Below are 23,086 nucleotides of genomic sequence, written 5' to 3' on the forward strand. Positions count from 1 at the left end.
ATCCTTCCCTATCTGTAGGCCATTTCTGAAACGTGTCCAATCGACGGGCACAATCACAATAGTCAGGTAAAAAGACTGGAAAATGGTAGGGTTTGAACTTGGAGTTCTCATCGGGTTTCTCACTCGATTCTTGCTGTGGCGAAGTCATCTTTCTGGTGGGTGACTATCCTCTTACAACCAATGTTTTATACCAACGTGTCCATACGGTAAGGTGAAATGATTGGGAAGTCGCACTCGCTTCTGGTACACGATTTGATAGACTTTTTCCAAGGGTCGACTGACGATGTGGTGAGTGGGTAAACGTACAATCTTGTTCGGTTGATAGGTGGTCACTTTAAAGTTTCCATCCTCTCCCGATTGCAAGGCTTCTTTCAATACCCCAAAGTTGACCACTCGACTGGTACGATAATTCAGAGTCAGTCCTTTCACTTTGCACGTCGTGTGCTTCTCCTTGTTTGTCCCGGTATTGGTAGCCGTAATTTTTGGGACCGCCACTGACGAAACTTAGAATCTTGTCGTCGGGATGCTCGTCTGTCCAGGCTCCTAAACGGTCTCCTTCGATGTCAGGGTGATGTTGAATCGGGTGATGGATGTAAATGCAACTGTCCGTGTCAAAGTACAGGACGCGTTCCCCTAACACTTCTAAAGCTTCGTACAATTTTAAGCGAGCATGGGCTGTCACGTAAGCCGCAATGATGACATTTCCAAAAGGGTCGTCTTGTACAAAGTCCAGATCTTCTTCGTAATTGACCAAGATCAGATCCTCTCGAACGACGTCCACGTGTTTCATGTATCTGGTTTTGTCGTGAATCATTTGGAAGTAGCGGGAAGGTTCTGTCAAATACTCCGTCTTGGGTAAACACGGTCGTTGTGCCATTTTACCCCACAAGCAATTTAACATCACTTTGGCAAACGATCGCCTGCCTTCGTTTTTCTCGATGTGGTCCAAAGAGATGCCTTCTTGTTCGTAGTATTTCTCTTTGAATTGTATTTGGTCTTGGGGAGTGTGACACCAGGAAGGATAGCCGCTGGCTTCTTGCTTCAGTTTCAAAAAGGCATCCACGTAGTCGGCGAAAATGCCTTTCTGAGTAGGGTCACCCTTGTGGTATTGTTGTGTCTTGGGAAAATGGCAAATTTCGTACACTTCTAACAGTTGGTATCCCATGTCCAGAGCTTTGAACAATTCTACGCTGACCCAGGTTCCCGTCAAGGCACGTTCTTCCTGGCTGTGCTGACAAGGCTGATCTTGGTTGCACGTTTCGGCACAGGTACGGCACAAGGGAAACATCAGTTTGCCTTGACAATGGTGAGGTAAGACGGGATGGTATAGGGTCGTGGGAGGCAAAACTTTACACTTGATCAAGCCTTCGTATTGTCGAATGTTTTTCAGGTCGATGTGTTCCGTGAACAATTGCGGGTGCCCTACAGGAAAGCGACAATATTTGCACACGTAGGGATACAGCGAACACACATCCAAGTATTTGATTTCTTCTCCTTTCTCTTCGTCGGCTTGGTACAGCAAACAGGTGGCATTGGTCCTTCCTCCGTACAAACTATCCCTCGGGTTCAGTGGGTCCATGAACTGGTAACTTTCCACGAGGCGTTTAAACTCGGGATCGGTTTTCATACGGTGATCGTACTCGTGTTCCCACATTTCCACCACTTGGTATCCTTCCTGTTCCAACTTTTGGCGCCGCTGACAAGTGTCCTGGTACAAGTCTTCCATGGTTCGTTGTAAAAACTGATTTTTAGTGCTACGATCAGGGTAACAGACGGGACATCCGTGAAATAAGCAACCGTTAAACTCGTACACGATCTTGGGGTTTTCTAAGCCCCAGCCATCGACCGAATACGTTCCGATGGTCTTTTCACCCCCTCCGTTTCGAGCATGCTGAATCCACTTGTCTTCCTTGTCACACAAGTAATGTAACAAACGTAGGGCTTTGACCGAGTATTGACGTTTGACATAGTGGGTCGTTTGAGGACTGATGACAGCCACGGTGTTTTCAGGCATGAATCGTTGTCGATACACTAAGGAACACGCTTTGGCAATGGTGCAAGCTTCTTTCAAAGGATCGACCCCTCCGTGTTCCATGAACAGTTCTCGAAATTTTCCACAGCAACGCCTTAAAATGTCCACGTCGGAACGACAATACTTTAGCATTTCTTCCTGAAAGTCGAAAGGGTCCGTGGCGTGAGCCTGGTACCAAGCGTAGAAAGCTTCTCGTTGTTCGGTACGCATGTTGTCGGGGTCGTAATAGTGAGCCTCAGGTAAATGGGGTAGAACGGCATGTTGATTGGCTTCCGTATTGAAAAAGTGTGGAAAGTACCCTTTAGCCATTTCAGTCATTCCAAACGTTTTAGGCATTCGGCTCAAAGGCATGGCCAAATAGCTCATCGAATCTTTAAACTGTACTTGTCCCACTTGCATGAAAATGATTTTGGCTCCGTTCAAAGTCACTTTAGGACGCTCGGTGCCTTGTTCCGTATAGTATCTAAGAAGAAACTGTCCATCGTATCCGGAGAAATTGTGAGCCATCACTGTGGCATGACGATGACAATCTCCGTAACGTTCGATGTCCTCTTGGCTCCACGTCTTGTCGATGGGGTCTAAGACCCATCGGGCAAAATCGGCTAAAGTCTTCGGTCCCCAAAAGATTTTTTCACGTCCTCCAGGAATCTTGCTGCAGTGAGGGCAATGACTGAAGATAGGTTCTTGAATACACTTCTCGCACGCTCGATGAGCCACGCAGAAATTAGGGATGTGAATGCCGGTCTCTTGCATGCATTCGAAATCGAAAAAGATGAAATTGCCTTTCTTCTTGTGACCGTCCGCTTTCTCTGGTGGGGGTTGGTATTTTTGCACGTAGCATTGGTGTTCCAAGTCCACGATGTGGTGACAAATGTGACATTTTTTCTTTCCTCGACATACGTGTGCCTTGGCATTGTTGGTAAGTATGCCTTGTCCACACGTAGGGCACAATCTCAGGAGTTGACAAGCACATTTCTTCTGTGAACCTTGTGTTTTCAAATGCTGTTGGTAACAGGTAGGGCTGACAAACGTGCGCAGACAAGTCGAACAAGGCACTGGTTCTTCGCTCAGACAGGGTGGAGAGGCCAAACATCCTGGGCATTTCAATCCACAATACTTGTGTTGCTCTCGATTGTTATAACCATAATCACATTTCTCACAGTAATATCTGTATCCCAGGAATCCGGTGATAGTGGTAATAGTATCGAAATGGTCATCGTGATAATAAACATGAATGTATTTTCGGTCCTTAAAATGTTAGGCTCGAAACAACAGAGTCCCGCGCATTTCTTGAGGGTGCACTTTCAAGGTGTAGCGTGGAGCTAGGGCATCTTGCAATTTTTGCATCTCAGGAATGCCACTTGGTGTGTTTTTGGACAGGCCAGCTTGTTGCAACAGGAGTTCTGCTTAGTTTCGTTGTTTGGCTCGGTCCGATTGTCGAATAGTTTTCCAGGCTCTTTTCCATTCTACCGTGTCGTTCTTGTTGGCATAGGTTCGTCCCACCACGATGGCTCGAGCTAAACACATCTGGTCTTGAGGGTTGTGAATTCGGACGAGACTTGTTTTGGTGTTGCGAAGGTCGTCCACCAATAACATCTTTTTGCGTCCAGTCCCTTGAGGAGGAGAGACGTGGGCCATTTTCAGTGTGGCTTTACCATCGGTGATGTCAAACTGGTCATTAGATTGTTGTACGTGTTGAATCTTGTCCATGACTTTGGAAGGGGTTAGTTCTGCGGGTCTGCTAAACTCGATCCAAACAGGGGATTTCAAACCGTCGTGATCTATGGATAGTGTCAAGCGATCGTCTTCTTTGGGTTGACATTGTCGCTTGAGTGCGGTGAGCAAAGAATCCCACATCTCGGTGATAAACCCTTCTGCTTTCTCCAATGGTACGTCGGCCTTGAAATCTTTAAACTTCACTGTGTAGGTGTAAGCAGTGGTTCTAAATTTTCTAGAGGAGCGCTTTTCCGTCTCTCGAATGGAATAGTAATTCTCAGGGATGACTAAGGGTGGTGAACTTGGTTTAGAGGGTTCGGATTCTGGTTCACTCATGTCCTCTTCAAAATCACTGGCATGAATTTGTGCCAAGATTTCAGCCCTGGTACGAGGCGATAGATCACGTTTCTGCCTCTTACTTTCTTCTTCTTTCTTCTCGAATGAATAGGATCGTTTCATCTTGAGTGCAAAACGTCAAATGACTCAAGTTTAAACACCACAGACTAATTTATAGTCATGGCAAACCAGCGTATATAAAAAGGGTGTGAGTCTTGTCCTTTCACTATTTATTTCACTCTCAAGCCGAGCACAACGATGGAAGAGACTAACCAAATCGAACGTTTCGTCAGAGCTTTGCGAAAATTCTCTTCAGACCAACCCACGGACTACTCTCCTTCCTTTCGAGATAAAAGTCAAGATACTTGCTATATCTGTCAGAAGAAAGGGCATTGGTCTTCAGAGTGTCCAGACCGTCAAAAAAGAACAAAAACAGGGGCTAAAAAAGACAAAAGTCAAGATACCTGTTATTATTGTAAAGAAAAAGGACATTGGTCTCCAGATTGCCCAAAAAAGAAACAAGAGGAGTCAGAAGAAAAGAAGGATTCTTCAGAAGAAGAGAGGGATTCTTCAGAGGAAGAGAGGGATTCTTCTGAGGAAGAAAGAAGACAGGTGAAGAAAAAGAAACAAGAGAAGAAAAGAAGAAGGGAAGAAAGTGAGGAGGAAGAAGAAGAAGAGGAAAAGCGTGTGACGGTGAAAAAATTCAAAAAACAGAGAGACTAAACAAGGAGACAGAAGAAGTCAATGAACTTTTAATTAAAGTGTTATGTTGTGAATTGTGAATTGGATTGTAACAATGGAGAAAAGAATAAATTAATGATATAAGGTAAGTGTCTTTGAGTTATGATTTTAAAATAAGAACGGACACTCACGCACTCATACACAGACACGTCCTATAGGGGGGTAAAATGGGCTGTTTGTTTTTCTTTCTTTTTTTTTGAGTGATTGGCAAATTGAAATTGTATTTCTTTTCGAGAAATGTGGGTGGCCCTGAAAAGGGCCTTTTTATTTTGGTGTAGGGGTGAGTTTAAGCAATCAACTTTAACTGCCTTAAACCTTTGCCACGGCCAAGGCCTACTTCTGGACTGCGTAATGTTGATGATGATTGGGTTGAAATCACTAAGGGTGGTATGGTAGGCTTAGTCACAGGGTTAACGTGTTTAGCTCGGGAAGGTCGTATTCTCTTCGGTCGTAATAAAGAAGTCTGATACATTTGTTTCAGTCTCCTTAACTCCGCTAAAATGTCCAACAGTACCGTGACCGTTTGATTTTCACCCTCTTGTTTCTTTGCTGCTGCTACTTCTTCTTGCTGTTGTTGCTGTTGTTTTTTTCTTACCTCTTCTTCTTGCTGCTGTTGCTGTAGGAGAAAAGCTTGTTCCGCTTCCTTTTGTCGTTGTATAAATTTCTCCAATTCTTCTTTCTGTCTCTGTCTAAAATTCTCCACTTGCGGTAATGAAGAAGGTAACGAAGGTTCCGGAACAAATTCTTGCGAGGAGAGAAAATCCACAAAATCCCAATTCACCTCTTCTGAAAGTAAGTCCGGGTTCCCTTGGGCAGTCTCCCCTGTTGGTGCACCCCAATGGATCGTTTTCTGAGTTTCCGTCATGTTGAATCACTGTCGCATAGATTGACTGCACACAAGCGCTAACGAATCTATATAGACCACGTGACGTCACAGACTGTTCTCTTCGGATTGGATGCGAGCTGACTGAATTTTGTAACGCGTGTTTGGATTGGTGAATGAACTCAATCCGTTTCAATCCTACCTCTACCTATAAATAAGCGCAGTTCACTGCATTGATTCACCTGTTCTCGTCGCTTCAAGATGTGGACCACAGTTGAGTCATCCACCCTTGTGTCTTCCATGATGTTTAGGACGGACATGCTCATGTATGTCCGATCCAAGTGGACCGTTGTCCACAGGACAAACACCAGCCTGTGGATACGTAGGATCTACGTTGAAAGACAAGGATGCCTGAAAAGAGTGCTGATTTACGGGCCAACAGTGAGACGCAGCCTAAGGACAAGAAGAAGACCAATGCGGTGCCCTTTATGTTAATGAATACATTAACATAAACCCAAAGGCCCTTTTCAGGGCCAGCCATATTTCTCGAAAAGAGAATGACTTTTCAATTGCCTACCCCTTTTTTTTTTGAACAGGTGAATCAATGCAGTGAACTGCCTTTTTTAAATTTAAATTTAAATTTAAATTTAAAAAAATTTAAAAAAAAAATACCATGTTCAATTTCCCTTGAGGCTAGAGTGGCCCAAGACTTTTTCTCCATGTTCAATTCCCCTTGAGGCTAGAGTAGCCCAAGACTACTTCTCATGTTAAATTCCCCTTGAGGCTAGAGTGGCCCACGATTTTTCTCCATGTTAATTTTCCATTGAGGCTAGAGTGGCCCAGGGGTCTCTGTAATGATAATTCCCATTGAGGCTAGGGTGGCCCACTTCACTACTAACTGTTCTGTGCCTTCTGGAAATTCAACTTGGGCTTCTTGACGTTCTTGCAATTTTTGTCTAACAGAATCACGAACAGGAAGATACGTTTTGATTGCTTCTAGTCTTTCTCGAGCTAATCTAGCAGTGTGAGATTCCTTGGCTGGTGGCAGTATTAATATGATAATTTTTTAATTGATATCAGCAGAGGGGGCGGGACCTCTGGTATGTAAACACAACTCTCGGTCAGGTTAGTAGTGACCTTATGTTTTTTTTTTTATTTCGGAAGAAGCTTATACTTTAAGCAAATTAGGTTTCAGACAAGTGGTCTGTTCGCCCCCTCTGCTGCTCAGGCTTTCAAGGAACACTCAGTAATCTACTATTACCGAGAGGAAATAAACTAATATCATCATTTACACAGTATTAAATTTGTCACTCTTTCTAACAAGACAAGGAGAGTTATTGCCTGCATTGGTTTAATATAAAGTTTTTGGTGTAATTATCCCCCTTCTCCATAATTCCTCTATTGAAAACTTGTCCCCGTTTCACTCACTGCACTGATCAAATTGTCTCGATGCGTTTGGCATATTAGTGATGTGGTTGTGGCGATCGGAACACATCGTAGCTTTACCCTGTGTTCAGATCGGTTCTGGGAAAGGACATGTTCTTTCGGGGTATGGTTCTCATCGAGAACAGCTGTCGGATCTTTCTCTTCAAATATAAGCACGCATTGGTTTTAGCTAATGTGGAGCTGTGAATAAGACTATTAAGGAACCAAACTATTCATTGACATGTTTTCTGTCTTGCAAGGGTAAAAACGAAAGATATCCCGGTTGTACACATTTAAGGCTACACTGATTCCCTGTCCACAGATGATGCTAGTGAAATCAGGTCCGGGAACCAGGCTATTAGAAGGCAAGGTAAGTGATATATTAGAAATAAACTGAAAACGCAAGTTTAAGCACTAGTTATTTTTATTTTTATAAACATTATCTATTTATTTTAGAACATTCACTTTTACCACAAAATATAAACAATACCGAGCTAGGTCACACCACATAAATATATTATTCTACCACTCTTGCTACTACATGCGATTACGACATAAGGCGGGAAAAATAGAAGTGTCAAACGAAAAGAAGAGACTATAATGGAGTTAACTTGTCACAACAGTTTCTATTCATAGCAAAAGGTATTACCATCCATTACTTTCATTAAACTAGAATCTTTTTTATTTTTAAGTTCAGAAGTACAAGTAGGAATGGTGGCAGTTGAAAATATTTATCACTCTATATAATGTTAAACGAGATCGAAAAATATATAACTGTGATATGCCAAGTTTTCTGCTTATTTTTCTGCATAGCGCAACCTATCGTGTACGTATCTTATATATACTCTGTTTGACCATAAGTTACTAGTTCTAAATTAACAGTTGCCTTAGAGAAGATCTCTAGATCGCTGACGATTACACTAATTTAAATACACACCTATAAATATCAGTTTCCAGTTATAACTTATAGTACAATTCATGCGAGTCATGTATGCGCATTTACTCATTTTATATTAAATATAAATTCTTTTAAAATCGAACACTACTTTGCTTTAACCAAAGTCAATTAAATCCTGATTTTTTAATGATCTACTCCTTAACTGTCGTCAAGAAAGTTCTCGACGAAAATTACCAATCTCTACATTTGATTTTTCTATATTATACAATGGTGACCATGTACTAAACGTGGGCAAATAAAGGAGCAATTCGAGTGAAATCGGCACAATATAGGGTAGTACGAATTTTTTATCAGTATGAGTAGTGTTCATTGTGACATTACAGTATGCGACATTCAATCCAGATTGTACTAGATCGCATTTCATCAACAAATGTCTACATAAATTGATTATGCAGTATGCCTTTCTTGGGGCATCTACATAATGACCTTCCAAAGGAATGTGGATGTATAAGAATCCAAATGAAGTGAATACTTACCACATAAAGGCATGTAGAATATAAAAGGACAACCAAAAGTGAAATAAGCAGTGTTTCATGCCTACGTGACCTCTGACTTTTACTATAAGGACCTTATATCAAAATGAGTAATAAAAAATTTAACAGACTCACACTTGGCAGCCTGTATTGACACTCTTCCACTAATTTAAGTGTAATTAATGTACTTACTGTGCTGTCTTTATCCTGGCGGAATGAAAATATGATATTGGAAATAAATGGACCTATTTTCAAGTTTCATTGGCCTACATATCATTTGGCTGGAAAGTCATTAAAGCCAGGAATGCTGAAATCGGGTTAAGTTGAAGTATTATTCTGTACCGAAACGAATAAATATATATTATGCCTATTGGAACTGTAAGCAATGTTTAGTTTTGTTCAAGAAACATATCCTCCACATGAACATACTTTGGCATACCTCAGCTACCGTCACATTTGCACAAATTCAAATGTATGTCAACAGAATATGAAAATGCATCCATTTGCTGGTCTCTGATTTTGATTCCACCAGGATAAAAACAGCACAATAATTTGAGTAATTATAATAATTACATATCAATTTATGGAAGAGTGTCAGATGAGCTGCCAAGTGTGTGACATATTCCTGAAACTTTGACTACTTGTTCTGATGTTAACACTATACAAGGCCATTATTTGGGAAGTAAGATGTAGCAGTAAAACATAATTTAATAATTGCAGTGAGGACTTCAAAGCAACTGATGCCCAATCAATCTTGTAATCTACATTAAGTAGTGAAAATGAATTTTGTCTTCATCTCTTTTGTAATGCAAGTAATGATTCCCTGTGATTGTATTCAAAAATTACGCGTTTTTGTTATTTCCCCCTCCCCCCAAAATTAATAATTTGTTTTCTCATTTTGATTAACATCAAATTAATCCCACAGACCGTATTCTAGAAAACATAGCTTCTGTGTAACTAGGACATAACGACATAAGACTCCGTTTGCCTGAAGACTTTCATGCACTTTCCTAACAGTATTATGTTAAATTTATAGCAGTTGCCCTATTCCAAGAAACATGCTGGTTTCTACTTTCAACTTGTGACCTCAGTTTCTATTTATAGCAGCTGTATGGCTTAGTTACAAGAGAACAGATTGGTTTTATAACTTACTCTTTGCGCGCAGATTCTTTGTTCTAATTCATATCTGGTACAGAAACAGTCTGTAGGTATTTGGCGCTAAAAGTCTAGTCAGATTTATTCTAGTCAATATGTGTGTTAGTGTAAAAATGTTTTTCAAAAAATTTCACAGCTGGATTAGGAAAAGATGAAAAACCGATTCAGAGATAAATACATGAATTACACCATGCAGCTTTCCTTTCTAGGGCCCCCATGCTGGCTGCATGGAAAGTATTTTAATATTGGTCATGGTGTTAAAACAAAGAAACCTTGAATTAGCTCGTTTTACTAACTCCAGTTATAAGGTAATTTCATTTTTTACAGCAGAACTAAATTGTGGATACGAATTTGTATAAATGCAGAAGCGTTATCTACCGAGTTCTTAATAGAACGACGACTACCCCTAGCGGTAGAAGAATACATTTATCCTTTGTTCAAATGGATGTTTCCTGATTCCAAAATTGCAGAAAATATGCATGTGCAAGAACAAAATCATCTAATATTGTTAGGATTTTAGCAGAAAATACTTGAATTAAAAAATGCAGAAGCCATGAAAATTGGACCGTTTAGTGTTGCAACAGACAGGAGTATTGATTATGACAAAAAGTTGTACCCAGGCAGTGTAAGGACTTTGACAATGAAAAGGGCAAAGTTAGTGTGCTCTTCTTTCATTACCAGAATTAACAGTAGATTCCACTGGAGAAAACATTTTTTTTTTATTTCCTTGATAATGCTTTGAATAAACATAAGTAGGCAGAACTGTGTGGGGTTTTCAGCTGATAATACGTCAGTGATGACTGTAATTCATAAAAGAGTTGCATTCTGTATTTTGTCAAATGTCTCCATCATTGTACATATCAGTTTGTCTCTGTCATATGATGCACCATGCTGCAGGAAAGGCTGCTGATAAATTAGAACTCCTGAAGTATCAGGTTGGCACTCTACCTGACAATGTACTTCATGTGTTGATTTTTTCATCTTATTTGACAGCTAAAAGAACCAATAACTGAGATATAAATTTCCTCCTCTTTGTCAGGTTATGAAAGGAATATTGGTTCTTTCCTATTCTAATGCTGACTGTGAGAGATTGTTCAGATTTGTTAACAAAAATAAAACTGAATTCAGATCCAGGCTGAGTAACCCAGCACTTAGTATTCTACTAGTGTGCAAAACGATTATAGTCTCAGCTGGTACAAAGTGTTTTGAAATGCGATATGAGAGTATTGCTTTTTAAAGCTCAAAGTGTTATATACGAAAACTCGAAGCACTAATTGACGTATAAATATCCAGAGGGATAAATCATTTTGTACATATGCTCATTGAATTTTTATAATGTTATATGTGGATTACTCTTTTTCTGCTTGGATTACTCTTTTTGTCTTCTTAGATTACACTTTTTCCTCGCCAGGTTGGCATGTATGTTAGTCTAGGACATTGGAATTCCCCCTTCATAAACCTGGTCTACCTAATGCTTAGTCTGTTTTTTGTTATAATTTTAGTAACAGATTTTATTGTCTAGGTAACCAAGAATTTTCTAGAAATGAACTTTTGACCCTCACCCTGGTTTTACTTTTGTGTCTTAGCTTGTTATATAATGTTTACTTGAGATATTACTCATTCTTGCCTTAACATCTTGAAGCAAAATCAGTCTTAATGTTATGTTTAGATTTTCATTTGAATAGAATTACTTATTCCAATTAATATTCACTGGAAATACAAGTGCTATATACATGGTTCCTATGCTGTCGGGGAAGAAGTCTGGAGGAAATAAATTTGTTTTCCCGACCCTGAAAAGTCCTTGAAATTTGCAAATATTGACAAAAGACTGGGGAAAAAACCCAGGAATTTTCCTCCACAACTTGATGCCCCGAAACAATTATGTAATTGAGTCGTAACTGAACTGATTGTGAGTTAAATTTATCAGGCTCTAACCAGAGCATTAGGAGGTTGCAGTATGGATCATTTGGGTGCTTGCCATAAATATATTTGTTGAGACAATCCAAACCCTCTGTGGATTAGATTCGTCTAGTAGACTTTTTGTTTCATAGACAGCTCGGAATCAGTATCTTTTTTATATGGAAGGTATGAAAAACAGTCATAGCCGCTTAGTGGATGGGATAGCAAACTTAAATGTTGTTAAATTGAATTATACCTGCATGAAATCAATATGAAAATTGTTTATTTTCTCAGAAATTGCGAGTATTAAAATTGTTATGTCTTTAATCTGCTGAAAGACGATACAATTAATGTGTTGCTGAAATTTGAGATGGTACTAGCGATTTCGATTGCTAGTTGCACGATCAAATAGAATCTCACAGCCATCATTTTCACATATTGTAGAAAAACATATTAAATGAAAGTCATATACTGGCTGTAATAAAAACACAAAAACGAAAGTGCACAAAAGTTTCTATATATATTCCGAGACCATCTTCTGGACTTCTGTTGTATCACATGACTACCACGTTGACATGTGCTCTCTGTCATGCAGGTATAGTATACAAAGCTGGGAACCAGGCTACTCTACTTGATGAATCAGACTTGCCAAGTTTCTTGTAGTTTTTCTTGAAAGAAATATGTTGAGAATTATGTTCTTTCTGGTTTTTACAAAAGGTATCAGACTTTCATTTAATATAATTGAAATTTTGTACAACAACATTAAAAAGTAGTTTGCTGTTGATATCACATGACATAGCACTTTCAATGTCATTGTTTGCGATTTGTGAAGTCATGTGACTTAACGCAAATGGCGAGTATTGGGTCAGGTTTCATCTGCAGAGTTTGGTCTAACCTGTCAGCGGATTAAAGACATAACGATTATAATACTTGCCATTTATGAGTAAATAAATAATTTTCCTAATGATTTCTTGCAAGTATAAGTCTATATAACAGTTTATATTTGCTAGGCCCGCTGGTAAGCTATCTTACAGTGGCAGCAGATTCCAATTTTTTTAATATATAACTGCTCTGATACCACACTCTTAAATGTCCAGTTGTGAAAAATGGGGTTCGAATATTCGAAAGAAACCTGGATTAGAAAAATTATTATATATTAAGAAATGATAAGAGCCCATATATCAATATAGGTTTGGGGACTGGTGTGGTGACCTACAAGAAAACAAATTGATTTTACAGAAAAGTCGATACTTGTTTATACAACAATATATAATTTTGAAGGTCTTTTGTCAAAATTAACCCATTTGTAAATGTCTTGAACCCATTCGGCCCCAGGGGTTTTGTCGTTTTCGCCTGAAATGTGAGTAGGAAAGACATTTGGGAAGCTATTTCTGAATACATCTGCTATCAACAGATTTTCCACGAGACTAATGCCTAGTTGTATTAGAACCATCATTTTCCATTGGTCATTTTGCTTGCTTAATGGACCCATCATTTTCGTAAGAAGACCACTCTTTATTCCAAATGCCCACGTTATCCTAAGTTTTGCAAAGGTTCACCTGTCTGTGTGCAGTTCAGACTGATCTGCCTTAGATGTGAAGCCAAGCGATCTAAAATCTGGACACAAAATCGCATTCCGACCACGAGCGAATTTTGGGTTTAAAAAACCTGGTCCAAAATGAGATTTTTCCCTCTGTATTTTGTTGTGTAACTTGAATTTCCAGATTATTTGGTATCATTTTAGAGCTATATCTGTCTGCTTTTTTGTAATACCACCCACGTTGGTGTATCTTAAATGACCTTGATGCTGCAGAGCTTGGAAAGAGGGTACAGCCTCATCACGCCTACAGACAGGATCGGGGGCTGAATCAACAAAACAAAATTGAGATTTTATTGGCACACATGAAGTCAGGGTTAAACTCTTCATTACAAGATGGGATCATAATAATTTGGATTTATTTGGGGTTTGTTTTCGTACTGTGATAGGAAATCTATATTTTGTATAACATGCCATTTATTGCTCTAGAATTCTTTAGAATTAAAGGTTTGAAAGGAAACAAAATAATGTATGTTCATTGTGTTGTTTCCACATAGCAACATAATGCAGGCCAGCAAAGTAAATTGTACATTCTGTACATTGTAATGGCTTTAAATGCCAGTTTATAGGAATATAGTCAGATTTGTTTCGTGTGACACATTTTGTGGTTTTGTACATGATCATCTTTTCTGACATATACGTTGCAGAGTCTTGAAAGAGAAACATCTTCAGATTTGGAAAATGCATGCTTTATAATCCAAAATGTTCTTTAATTCCATTCAGTAATGGTCAAATGTTAACCTTGAAAAAAATAATTACATCCTGGGGTAAAAACCTGGAAAAGGTTTGGAAATTTTTATTTAGAAAAGCATAGGAATCATGTACATGTATATAATATTCTGGGACAGAAACATCAATTTGGAATTGTAGTGAATTAAGACAAGAACATTTTAGGACTATATTTTTGTGATATACCAAAAGACCCCGAGGACATCATCACATTACTACTATACGTTAGAGACAACAGATACATCAACAACTCCAATATTGGAACTTGTTTGGAACTTTATACTTGTGGACTTGTGATTAAACTTTTATGACTGTTTGGGATTTGATTTATAATACAATAAGTTCTTTTGAAATTTTCAGTTTGTATTCAGAGGAAATAATTGTTGAATTTTACCAAACTTATTGGTTTTCACTCTTTTTTGCGTTGCTTAATTTAAGACCATAAAGTCGTAACACTTTGCATTGAAACTTTTTATAAAAAGAAGATACTTTTACTGAAAGTTTTACTTCAATAACAATTTAAATATATGGAAGACACAAGAACCTTATTGAGAAGAATCCAAGAAGCAATATCCTTTCAACTTTTGGAGTGCTTCACCACTATCAGTCTGGTTCCATATTTTCCTTTTCTGAAGTACAATATTTTTTATAAGAGCTAGTTGTAACACTAACATGGATAATTAATGTGCCCCTGGATAATGATCAGTCATGTTGTTTTATCAATGGATTATTAGAATAAAAAGATTCCTTTGCTTTGGTACTTAATGGATCTTTGGCATTAAGCATAAAATTCAAAATTGAAGTATTATTTGAGATTATGTAGGTAAATTACCAAGAAAATTTCATTAATTTAGACATTAAAAAAGAAGTTATTATAAGTAGGAGTTGTGAACATAACAGATTTAGTCATTGTTTATAAAGTCTTGAAATTTTCAGGTTTGTCCTGAATTTTGGACAAGCTCCATGACTGTTGTCTAGGGTATAAACAGTAGAATATCAGAATTTTTCTCATTCAATTATATGGAAGAAAAATATTTTGCTTAGAGAACATATTTATTGTATATATTTAAAAAAATGGAGTTTGACATTTGCTATTATTGACATATTAAAGTTATTTAATTTTTTGTGCATTATTTCAAAGCATGCCATATATGCAGTGCCGTTACTGATATATTAAATGTTAATTTGTAATTTGTATTTTTACAAATATATAATAACCCAGTATGGTTTCCTCCATAAACACTTCCAAACTTGCCACTAGTGGGTTGGTGGTTCTTTCCGGGGTATCTCGGGTTCTTCCTCCACAATTAATACTGGCCACCATATATAGCCTATTGTGTGCTGAAAAATGGCATTAAACACAACAACAACATCAACACTTCTAAACTGAATTACTAAGAACAATGATAACCCTGGCCTACAAAAAAAAAAAAAAAATTTGATAGTGCTACTTGAACCTACATATTCGAATCACATGTATCATGTTTAATGCCTTAACCACTGAGCCACTGCAGATTTCAATGGATTCCTGAGTAAGACCGCCATGAGCAGGAACCCAGGAAGGTAAGAACCGACCCTGAAATTATGCTACTGCACAGATTAACTCCCCTTGTAATGTATATAGGGTGGTTATAAAATTGTCTGAATTATGAATTAGAATGAAGTCCCCAATATGGCTGTCACTGCAGCCATCTTGAAAATCTTATCACTACTCAAGATGAATGGATTGTCATATCAACACTTAAATACTTCTTATGAAGTCGATTTTGATGTCTCACATAGTCTCACTGTAGCCATCTTGAAAATCTTGTAATGAGGTTTTCATCAGAAGACTTCTTGTGGTCCTAAATGAAAAGAATACTTATCTAACTTCCCCCCCCCCCCACAGCAGCCCTGAATAAATGAACATATTAGCAGGGGTATTTCACTTCTAATGACATCCAGTTGATCAAAAATCAATATGGTGCCAATCTGACCTCCAATATGGCCATCTTGAAAATCATTGACAAGATAACTGATCAGTCCGAATCATCTTCAACATGGAAAGTCATATCAGTATGGAATTGACACCAGAAGATGGCGACCATCTAATATCCAATATGGCCATCTTGAAAGTCCTGTTGTCATTATTTATCCGAAAGGGTTGGTCATATTTACATAGTGTTTTAACCAGAAGACAGATGGTGATATCTACTTTGTCCAAAATTGAAATGGTGCCAATTTGACATATGGCACCACAGCAGACAAGTATTTTTTCATCACTGACGAATATCAGATCGACTGTCAACACTTAGCAGGTAAAAGAAATTAATGATTTTATTTTGAATTCATTGAAATTCATTTCAGCCAGTAAAGTATCAGTCCCTTCAAGGTATTCTTGTTTCATGTATGTGATATAGATTGGTTGGAATCTGTCTTAAAATGTATACAGATTGCACACACACACACACCACTGTGTTGAGTCACATGTATGGCAGTGCCTAATTGTAACCCTCATTCCAGATTTAGCAGAATGAGTGCTTCCGATAAAGCTAAGAGGAAAAAGGATTCCAGGGAAAAACAATCTGAAATGAAATGGGAAGAGTTGCAGAACTATCGTCATATTCCAGAGACGGAGCTACAAATTCTGGTTATGAAGGCTGCAGAAATGGAGGAGTATGCTGACCTGAAAGATTACCTGCAGGTATTCTTAGAACTCTTTTTGTCTAAATGCATTATCAATCTTGACTCTTGTTTAAGTTTAACAGTATATATTCCTTATATGTGGGGACAAATCATATCAGTATTGACATCCTCAGTGGTATTACGGTTTCATCAGCATGAACAATCTTGAGGTTCTGTCAGTATTGACAACCTCAGTGGTATTAAGGTTTCATCAGCATCAACAGCATAAACAATCTCGAGGTTCTGTCAGTATTGACAGCCTCAGCGGTGTTTAGGTTACATCAGCATCTGCAACCTCAGTGGTGTTAAGATTCCATCAGTATTGACAGCCTTAATGATGTTGAGCTTTTATTAACAGCAACAGCCTCCTACAATGTCAAGGTTCCATCATCATTGATAACTACAACATTGCTGTAAGTCTTATGACCCTTAAAATACCATACCTGTCAACTTAAACGGTTTACCTTTTATTTGTACAGTGGGGTTTTTTTCCTTCATTTTCATCATTGTATGGCTGTACAACCATTTTGTACAGTTTTTTCTTATAAAAATTCAAGCACGATCCAGAATCTTTTAAACTATGCGCAGTCATGGGGATAATTATAATATGCTTTGGAAAACTATATAAGCAGGGAATGCGAAAATCGGGTTGCATGAAAGTATCTTTCTTTAACGAAATTAATTAAAAAAGTATATTAATATTGAAGAAAGTGTTTAGATAGCTTTTGTTTGGTTCAAGATTTCTTACGATCCTTTTAACCGATTTCGGTATTCCCAACTTCCATCGCATTCCAGCCAACTGAAATATAGGCCAACGTAACTTGAAAACATGTCCATTTGCCAGTGTGGGAATTTGAATATATTATGAAAAAGACACCAGTGTAAGTAAATTCTGACTAAAACATAACTTTAATTTGTAGAAAAGTGCTGATATGGGATGACAAGTGTGTGAGATATTCCTGAAAATTTGACTTACTATTCTGAAGTTAATCAACATCGGAACACTCTACACAGCGCCGTCATTGGCCAATAATACACTGACACGCAAAAAATAAATATCAGGTTGATGTCTTGTATTGTAGGACTAAGGTTTATGAAGGATTAATATACAATAGTCCCCCTCTTATAAGGCCACCCCTATTGCAGCAGGAAAGTGACCTTGTAATGAGGGTGGCCTTTCTAGAGGGGGATGACAATGCAAATAGTAAATACATATGAAGAAAGTCACAAGTACATTTAATATTTTCATTAAAAAATCGCATGCATGTCGTGAAATAAATGTAAAACAAACTGTTTCATCATTTTCAAAAGAATGTTATGAATAACCATTGATATAGTTTTAAAACTGTCTTTATAATTATGTTACAGATCACATCATCTGTCACTTTGTTGGTAACAGTCTAAAAAAACAAACCAGTCTTGTCACAATTAAAAATATCCTTGCTGTCATATCCCCTGCATATATCGTTTAGTCTTTTGTTCCAATCTTCAACAGCTTCATTATTAACATCAGCTGATTCTCCACTAAGGACAGAACACTTAAGATTGTGTCACACTTGCAATCTATGCAACCATCCGTTACTTTTGGTTAGTTGTCATATCCCAATTCAGCTGACAAAATGGTTGCTTTTTTTTTTGGCATTCAGATCAGGATACAATCTCCTGGCTCAAACAGTCTTCCTTTCTCGGTCCATTTCACCTTCCCACTTCTGCAGAATTGTTTCCTTATCTTTCACGTTATTGTTTATCTGAGTCTTTCCGTCATTAATTTTCTGCAAGGATCCTCGACCACACACCACCCCCCCCCCCCCAAACCTCTCGGTCAGTTTAATTACTTTCACTTTCTCTTCTAAACTGAGAATTTTTCTTTTCCTTGATGACATGTTGATCTTTTTGCAGGAAGTTTTTCATGTTGCCAACTACAATACTGATAAAACAGTTTTTTTATGCATCTAAACAAATTGCCTTTTTATGCATCTAAACAAATTGCCGTGTTTTTTTTAAAGGAAGTGAATCTTGTCACGTGATTCGTTAATTGCAGTCTGGTACCCTATTGTTTTTATACATTTCTTTACAGTAAGTGAGAGAAGCCAAAATGGCTTTGATATGTACAATTAAATTCATGCTGATTTGACCTCGCAGCCGTTAGGATGTGTAATTTTGACAATTATTGTCAGTAATAGTAGCCACTAATTATCAAAGTCAACAAGCTCAACATTTTACCAAGGAAAGCCATAAAGGCTATCAAACCATTTTTCTTCTGACTAATGTATTGTACATCGATGCTGCCACTTCTCAGCTGTTACTATTCTTAAATAATTGTAATCTTAACAATTATCAGAGTGACTAAAGCTGACATCTTATGATAACACAGCAGTAAGGCTAATTGGATTACACGTACTTACCCTTTTGTATGGATTAAAATATTGAGTCTTTCTCTGCTTTATGAAATAAATGTGGCTTCTCACGAGGCGTAAATGATCTAATATTAACCTTAGTGGTACATGTACATTAGTCAACACTTCTTTCACTAACGGAAACCTGACATCAGGAAACAGAAATCGGATTACTTAACACGTTATGAATAAAATACTGGTTCTGGATACACATTAAAATAAAATGCAGCCGCTTGAGAGGGGTAAATTTTATATTATTGCACTAATATGCTAGTCGCATTAGCCAGGTGGCCTTTCGTGAGGGGTACTTTTGAACACAAATTCCTCGGTGCCAACAGATTCTGGCCATAAGGAGTGGGGTGGCCGCTAGTCTGGTGGGCCGTTCAAGAGGGGGGCTACTGTAAATCTTTAAATACATAATGATGAGGCCATGATAAATCCAAAGAAGTTAATATTACACCTTGAAAATACCTTTCAAATATTTATTTTTTTACGTGTAGCTACACTTGAGTTTTTGAGTTGCTCCACTCCTGGATCATAATGCACTTAAAGATGAATTAGAAGATTATTTCATGTTGCCAGATGAGTGTGTATCTGTATTAACAGATGATGACCAGAAAAGGAGCTATTGTAGCTACTTGCTGGATATTTTCTGCCAGAGAATTACTACTGGTGGCATCCGCTTCCCAAATCTGAAATTAGTTATTCAGCAACTAATTACCTTGCCACACAATGATGCAGACTGAAAGATCATTTTATATGATGAAAAAAAATACTAACTGTAGTAAGGCCCTGAATGCAGACACACTAACATCATTTTTATGACGTAAAATAAACATTGACACCTGCATCGATTTTAAAACCCCTGATTACATTTTAAAAAGTGCAAAGGGGTGCATGTGTTGCATTTAATAATGTGTGTGTTTGTGTTAAAATACTGAAAATCAAAAGAATAAAATGAAATAAAGTTTCAGAGATGTAAATAATTATGTGAATGTGTTTAAAATTAGCTTGTTTATGGCATTTATTGTTTCAGAACTGTTGATCTTATATAATATATGACAGGGGTGTCCAAAGTCCGGCCCATGAGCCAATCACGGCCCGCAGTAAGATTTCATATGTCCCGCAGCTTCAGTCATATAATGTATTATTTATGGCCTGCTAGCATGCAAATCCTTCTCCGCTCATTTCTGCCATGGCGACTGATGCACACTTATGCAATTGGACTTATGGCACTTATTGTATTAAACTCCTGAATAAGATTTGGTTATAACTGTTGATGTTATGTACCTGTATATGTGGCACAAACTATTATTTTCTGAAAGATCTTTTAAAAGACAAAAGCAAAAATCACTTGTTTTAAACTTTAATGATAACAGAAAACTTTGCATTAGTTATAACAGAAAACTTTGCATTAATTATAACTCCTGTTTAAAATTACCATGAGGCAAAGATTTTTATCTGACTCATGGAAATTTAAGGTAGTACGAACAGTTCAATGTTATCTGACTCTCCAGATATGAATGAAAGGCAGAATCGTGTTTTTAGAATTGTTCATGTCTGCCTGAGTGGCTTATATTTAGTTACATTGCCAGTTGAAAAATAAAAATAATTGTGACAATGAAAATTGTTTTATTTATTTATTGGTTTTTTTATTATTTATTATTCTATAACAGTGTATATTTGCATGTAACTTTTGTGGTTAAAAAAAAACATCAGAAGGAACTATTGGTCCCGGGGCATCTTCACTTTATCAAATCTGGCCCTATTTGCAAAAAATCTGGACACCTCTGATGTATGAATACATTTTTTCGTGCAAGTTTTTTGTTGTCTTTGTAAGGTTTTTATTAGTCTGGCATACAGGTTTTCATCTCAACAGGTATGAAATACTGACTTAATAAAAAGCATAATTTATGGAAATCTGATTTTTTGCAGTAAAATCCGGATACTGGCTTGTCCATGTTTGATTTTTGTTTCTGGGTTTTGTATTAGATGGCAAGAAGCAGTTTGGAATTGCAGTTCGTACTTGAGGTAATTATGGTTCAAGTGAACTTTATAAACTTTGAGGTCTAGTTAAAGTGTCTACCTTGAATTGCACTTCTGGAATTTTTAATGCAGGTTTTTCTGTTTGACATAAGCAGTCCATGATAATTAGTTCCACCTTACTGAAAACTGGTCTAACTTGGGAAATAATCAACTGCCTTACTGAGAAGGTTGGCATGTGTGTCTTTGTGTACATGCTATAGACAGAATAGATTGTCATTTAGTATGCGTGGAGTTGGAAGTCAGGAAGCTTTTATTTCTAATGTTACTGTGATTGGGTAAGTATTCTCAGACATAATTTACTATAAAATTTGCTTTTCTTAAAATGTGTACCCAATATTACTATCTCACTTGTTGAAGTAGAAAGCTACGTCATCACAATGCCATTCACAAGCGAGAGATTGAAAACTTGTTGAAATTAAAAATCAAACAATGATGCTTTATTTCCTCAGTTGCTTACAGAGGTGGACCCAAACAAGTTACATAAGAGAGACAGCATGGGGATGACAGCCCTTCACTGTGCAGTGGCCTGCAAAAATGTAAGTTACATTTAATGACTGCCTGCAATATATGGACTATCAGCAAAGGACAGAATTATGTCCCCTTTGTGTTTCCTTGTAAAGACAGTTCAACTATTTGTGGTTTTGCATAAGGTGAGTCCTGTGGACCTTTACCAATTAAAAATGGCATGTATCACTCAAAGCCGAGATTCTTCTGTAGCAAAACAATAATAGTGCTAATTACATGAACTGCAAATTCTTTTGATGACAAATTCACCCCTCCACCCCAACTTAAGGAATCATAACCCAGAATTTGTGACATAATGTGTCCTCCTGGTATGACTAGATGTATCAAGTTTGGTAAAAAAATACTTAATGTGAATTTAAATGCATATTTTATATGCTGGACATAAGTTGGGCTTTAATTATTTTGCTAGTACTATTTGCTTGTCTGACCCATAACTTTTGCATAACAGTTGCAGTGACTTTCATGAAACTTTACCGGTGCGTATATTACGACTAGATGGTGTGTCTTTCAAGATCAATATTGTTGTTGTTATATGGTTTAATGCCATTTTTCAGCACAAGATAGGCTATACATGGCAGCCAGTATAAATGGTGGAAGAAGAACACAGGGAAAACCCCAGAAAGAACCACCAACCCATGAGAAGCTCCTGGCAAGCTTTCTCACATACCTACATTGGCCAAGCCTGAGACTCAAACCAAGGCAGATAGAGGTGAGATGGCAGTGATCCAAAACAGTGAGTGGTTTAGACCACTCTGCTACTTGAGCCCCGCAAGATCAAGGTAACAGCAACGGAAAACGTAATCCTTTAACTTGTAAGAATGTCTTGAGTATAACAATTACAGTACTTGGGATATTTTAATGAAACTTTGCTGTTGTATGCATCCTGAAAAGTTCTCTTCAATATTGATGATGCAACCTTGTATACATCTAGTTATGATACTGAAGTTATCCAAATGAGATTAAACTCAGACCTTATTAGAGTCCAAAACTGGGCACAATAAAATAGGATGATAATTAATGAAGGTAAAACAATGTATGATTTTGGGGATGTCACAAAAGCTACACAAATTGGGGAACCCAGAACTATCTCTTGCAATAAATAATCATCCATTAGAAAATGTCAAACATGAAAAGCTGGTAGGTGTGACAGTGGATAATAATTTATTATGGAATGACCATAAGCTTTGTAAGACACTGTCATCCAAAATTGCCCTACTCAGCAGAATCAAGAAATATTTACCTATGGGAAACCCAAAATCTATACTACAAGTCATATATTCTTCCAACAAAGGATTGTTGTTCAAATGTATGGGGAAACTGTGCTAAATCTGTGCTTGACATGATTTATAAACTTCAGAAACGAGCAGCACGTGTAATTTTAGATACATCAATTGATCATCCCTCAAAAGCATTATTTACAGAACTCAAATGATTCACAATATATGACAGGATAGTTCTTTTATATAAATGTCTACATGGAACTGTACTAGAGTATCTTAAGGCCTTTGTCAACATAATACCAGCTGAGATCAATATCACATGGAAACCTTCTACACCACCAAAACCAAGAA

At 37.5% G+C, this 23,086-nt stretch overlaps 1 protein-coding gene across 3 annotated transcripts in view; it reads left to right on the forward strand.

Moving 5' to 3' along the window:
- The first annotated feature begins 7,122 nt into the window (after positions 1-7,122).
- Positions 7,123-23,086, forward strand: part of LOC149789077 (uncharacterized) — a 64,227-nt gene continuing 48,263 nt past the window's right edge. Inside the window, exons 1-3 of one of the 3 annotated variants that reach the window (XM_089975261.1) lie at positions 7,123-7,443; positions 16,387-16,567; positions 21,440-21,526. In XM_089975261.1, the coding sequence (XP_089831387.1) occupies positions 16,397-16,567; positions 21,440-21,526 (258 nt within the window). In that variant the 5' untranslated portion in view covers positions 7,123-7,443; positions 16,387-16,396. Of the gene's footprint in view, positions 7,444-7,635; positions 7,716-16,386; positions 16,568-21,439; positions 21,527-23,086 lie in introns of those variants that run through there. The other 2 variants (XM_089975259.1, XM_089975260.1) reach the window with 2 other exon arrangements.

This window comes from Sinohyriopsis cumingii, chromosome 11, assembly GCF_028554795.1.
Source record: "Sinohyriopsis cumingii isolate HCF-2022 chromosome 11, ASM2855479v2, whole genome shotgun sequence".
Classification (NCBI taxonomy): domain Eukaryota; kingdom Metazoa; phylum Mollusca; class Bivalvia; order Unionida; family Unionidae; genus Sinohyriopsis; species Sinohyriopsis cumingii.